The sequence below is a fragment of the Mobula hypostoma genome, chromosome 11 (genome assembly GCF_963921235.1).
Source record: "Mobula hypostoma chromosome 11, sMobHyp1.1, whole genome shotgun sequence".
Classification (NCBI taxonomy): domain Eukaryota; kingdom Metazoa; phylum Chordata; class Chondrichthyes; order Myliobatiformes; family Myliobatidae; genus Mobula; species Mobula hypostoma.
Window position 1 is genome coordinate 59174726 of NC_086107.1, and position 4793 is coordinate 59179518.

Consider the following 4793-nt stretch of genomic DNA (forward strand, 5'->3'; position numbering starts at 1 on the left):
TGTTACTAATTGACCATTAGTTCAGCTGTTCAGAAAGGTTTAACAGCACTTGAAAGTGAAATGACCATGCTTTATGAATGACTTCTGATGCAGGGCATATACGAATGGTAGTGATAGAAAGTACCAGTGCAAACAATTACAGCATGTAAGTTAAATGAGTTGCAAAATGTGATGATTACTTGATGCGCAAAGACAGCACATTTTACTTGAGAATTAAGGTGGGAGATGCCTAAAGTGCTTAATATAGAAATTAAAAAGAACAAACACATGAACCACTGTGCTCTATAAATTAACTGGCTTCCTAAAGACTTCCACACATTGAACAGATTCAGAGACAAGTTACAGCAGTCTGATCAGGTAAGCTTACCACTAAATGCTTTGAATGCTATTGAGATTTGAACAAGATATGGCATTTGATTAAATTGTATTTGTTACGTTGGAGACACTGTTCTTTTCACCCTTTTACGTGTTGCATCTTTGGCTCAGGGGTTAAACATGTGCCTTTGAGTTGAAAGTCTACTCCAAAACATTAACCTATAACTGAGGTTAACATCTCAGTTTTGTGTGAGGGGTAAACCAAGAAGCTCAGCTAGCCCACTCAAGGTGGAAGTGAAAGAAGATCAAGGAAGTGGCCTGGTCAGTATTTAACACCTCAGCAAACAGTACTGAAATGGGCTATCCTGCTCCACATAATATTCCCGCTTTTGGAATATTCTTATACAACAATTAGCTAATATACTTGCTTGCAAATACAATGATTTCTAAAGCTATCTTAGAAATTGTTCATGATGAAGTTGAAGTCTGCAGATGTAAGTGGCAGTATTTGAATTCAATGTCTATTTCTTTTCTCTCCAAAAGGGAGATCCACCATTTTCATTGAAATGGTGTTTTGGAGCCAAATTGTGCTGGTGTCTGCGTTGATCATCTTTTCTTGCCCTAAAGGATTAGAGACACTGTCTTCACAGCACCTGTGTGGTTCTCACCTAGTAGAGACTCTGTACTTTGTGTGTGGACGAAAGGGATTTTACTATGTACCTAAAGTGAAAAGAGGAGTAGAGCAGTTTCTAGGTATGTAGCCTTCTTGTTAAAAATAACCTCTAACACAGTAATCAATTGGTTGTCGTAAATGTTGTGTGGTATTGAAAATCATAATTCAACATCACCTGAAAGGTCTCATGAAGGGTGATATCCTCCTAAGATGGATTTTGAGCTAATGGCAGAGTAACATGTAGGAGATATCCAATTTTCCCACCCCCCTGGTATTTTTTTCAGCAAGTTGGCATTGAATTTATTATTCCATTGAAATTATAGGAACTAAGTGTCCCTCCACCCAATGTGCTTCTTCTCACTACCATCAACTTCTTCTTTCTGCCTCATGAACATTTAGCATCCTGTAAAATGTGTCTAATCTGTGCTATTTCTTGTGGTAACAATTTCCATATCTATTTCCACTCTCAGCATATCCTCCTGAATTCTTCATAACACCCATTAGAGACTGTCTTATATTTGTGGCTCACAAGTGGAAAAAACTTTCCCTGTCTACAGTCAAGCTCCTTCATAATTTAAAGGCCTTGATAACAGCATATCTCTCTTGTTAAAAAAATACTTCATTCTGTTTCATATTATATCTAACCTCCCATTTCTTACTATCTTTGTAAAGCATTTTTCCTCTATGTCTCTAGATGCTTTTCTTAACATGGAACCAGTCATGAACTCAAAGCGCAAAATTTTGAAATATTTTTCCTGCTTTTCAGTGCTCCACAGTATTTGGTTTCATGTTTCCAGCCTAATCAGCTTGTTCTGTAATTTCCTTTTTCATTTGTACTTCCAGATTCCACTGCTCTTTTGATTGATTTAAATTCTTATTTTCCTTGGAGTGTGTGCTCTTATTCCCTGTCAAAAGGCCCCTTCTTACAATAATGCATGTTCAGATTCATTTGCCATTCATGCGCTTAGTACTGGAGGAACTCAGGGGGTTGAGCAGCATGTGTGAGGGGAATGGAATTTTTGATTCTTGGAGTAAAAGTCCTGCTTCAGGACCAGTGCAGGGTTTCAACTCAAATTGCCAACAAATACTTTTTCCCCACAGATTCTGCCCGAGCCCCTGAGTTCCTCCAAAAGATTGCCTGTCCTTTTTACTTTGCTGTATTTGTTCTCTCGTGCACCCTTCCCACCTAACTTCCCCCCTCCCCTCAATTTTTGTGTCACCCACCCTGTTGATACTCCCAAATCCAGTTGACCAAACAAGAAACAACATCGATCACTGTGGAATACCCCTTCACACTTTTTTGCCAGTTTGTGTAGCTACCATTTAAACTTTGCTTAGCTTAACTATTTGCAGCTTGCTGACAATTCTGCCACTTGTCACCTGACTTCATACACTCTAACCTTATTCATTTATCTACAATGTTGACCTTCTTAAAGGACTTTGGAAATTCCATATCAAAACTACCATATTACCCTCTTTGAAGGAAACTTCTTCCATGTTTTCATTCCATGCTTTATGGTTTCGGTTTTCAATTTATATGCAATTTTCTTAGGCAAGCTACTACATTTGAAATCCAACACCTGGCATCCTTGCCAATTTTTTGGACAACTGAGTGTTACTCCAGTTAAATATAAATTCACTTTATAGCACTCTTCTAACATGTTGCACTAGTTTTTACAGTGAACATCGTGAGTTTAAAGGGAGCTGTAAATATACAAGTAATCTGGAGCAAACCTCTGGATGTAAACATGCCACTGTTCCTGCCCCCTATTATTCTGGACCTCAGCCCCCAACTCCAGCACATGGCCCAGGCCCGAACTCTGGCCACTCTCTGGGCTCCCGCGACTTGCCTTATCCTCTGGCTGGAACCTGACTCTCGTTTCAGACGAATGAGTGAGCCAGAAGCCAGGCCATCAGGATTCGAGAGCACATGCATGCCAATGATCAGAGGTTGTCTCCCTATCTACCTATCAGACATTGCATTCCAAATCTCTTCAGTCTAACAATCGTATGAGCTTTAGAAATTGAAGCAGCTATTGGCCGTTTGGCACCTGTTCCTGCTCCATCCTTTAATTATGTCATGATTCACCACTGTCACTGCTCTTTTGAGAAGTGAAACCCAAAAATTCACCACCTTCTGGGTGAAGCAATCTCTTGTTAGTGCTTTTGTCAATGGCTGACATAGTATTTTGGGATTGTGGCCCCTTATCCCTAACATCCAAGTTTGGAAAAACATTATTTCTGAACCGGACATTTCATCACTATAAAAACCTCTGATACTTTTGAATTCCCCTACCAAATCTCAACATAGCCTTCTGCCCCGTAAGAAAAGTAATGGAAAGAAAATGCTACCATAATCTAGGTGTGCTCAGTTTGAGGTTGTTATCAAACATTGCTTTAAAAAAGTGATATCATGAATCGGACGCTGAAACTCATGTTAAGTTTTTTTGTAAAACATGGAAGTTTATGAACATTAGAAAATGTGGTGAAGGGTGGGGGAGGAGATTGTGATTAAATGCCAAACCCAATACTAGCCTTCGTACAATCATTTGCACATCCTCATATTCATTGCAGTATGAATGTTTCTTGAGGGAATTTCCAAAAAAAAAATTGGATTTATAGGTAGAAATTAATGAACACATAAAAACATTTTTTCTTCCATTCCTTCAAAAATACAGGTCTCAGATAAGTGTTCCTGTATTCATATCTGGTAGCAAGATGCTATGAATGGAGTGAGAGAGGGGTGTTTAGATAGTTAACAGTTTCGTTGCTTTATGAAGAAAAATATGAGGTAAAAATTGATTCTTTTGGAAAATTTAAAAATAAAAACAAAAAATAATGGAAACTTAGCAATATTTGTGGAGAGAGAAACAGATGAACATTTCTGGCCGAGCTGAAAAATCCTTCCTCTTTTTGAGTTGAAGTTACACTTGCAGAGCATGTCTACACTTTTACTGTTTCAACTTTCTTGTAAACTGAATGATTAGTATTGGCAAGAAGGTAGAAAAATGTGAAATGCTGCACAGGATGAAACTGGAGGGGAGTGGAAAAAAAACTGATTTGCTGTAGAAACATTCTCTTTCAGCATTACGAGGGGAAGAATCTATTCAAGAAAATGAGATCGAACATCATGTTCCATTCAATAAACTGCTGGACCGGGTGATGAAGAGGGGGATTGTGGAAAACTGCTGTCATAATACCTGTTCACTTTTTGATCTGGAAGGCTACTGTAACCAGTAAATGATGTAAATGCTCTGAATGTCACAGTGTCCTGAAGATGGAGAATACAACCTTTGGGAAAGAAGCAAGTTCAATGTCCCATCACAGATAAATGTAAAAAAAGTCACCTCTAAGTATGTTAAAGTTTCAAAGATACCTTTGTTGGAATTTGAATAAAAATTACAATAAATATAATACCTTCATTGCGAAAATTCAGGAATTTTTAAGTGTCTTCTCTCGACTATCTACTCAGTTTTATTAATATGATTTGATCTGCCTCCTTTATCTAATGAAGAAAAACAGACTCTCTTGAAAGGGATAAACTCACACGTTCGATGCACTTTCACAGACTGAATCAGTCTGTAGCTTTTAACTGATATTTGAACTTAAAAATATAGTGCGTCTTCTGGTGCCTTGATTTTCCTAATTCGACCTTAGAGTGTTACCTACAATACAAGCTGTATCTGGGCACTGTTGGAGCCCCAATAAATGTATGCTTTGCTTCAAAGTTTCACAGAAAATTTAATATGCATCCAGTACGCAGCCTGAAATTCGTCCTCTTCACAGACATCCATAGAAAACCCAT

General features: G+C 38.1%; 1 protein-coding gene across 1 annotated transcript; it reads left to right on the plus strand.

Moving 5' to 3' along the window:
• Nucleotides 1–869: 869 nt before the first annotated feature.
• On the plus strand, nt 870–4228 carry ins (preproinsulin). Its single transcript, XM_063061476.1, has 2 exons — nt 870–1068; nt 4074–4228. Exons 1-2 carry the CDS (start codon nt 882–884, stop codon nt 4226–4228), a joined length of 342 nt encoding a protein of 113 aa, XP_062917546.1. The 5' UTR covers nt 870–881.
• Nucleotides 4229–4793: the final 565 nt, after the last annotated feature.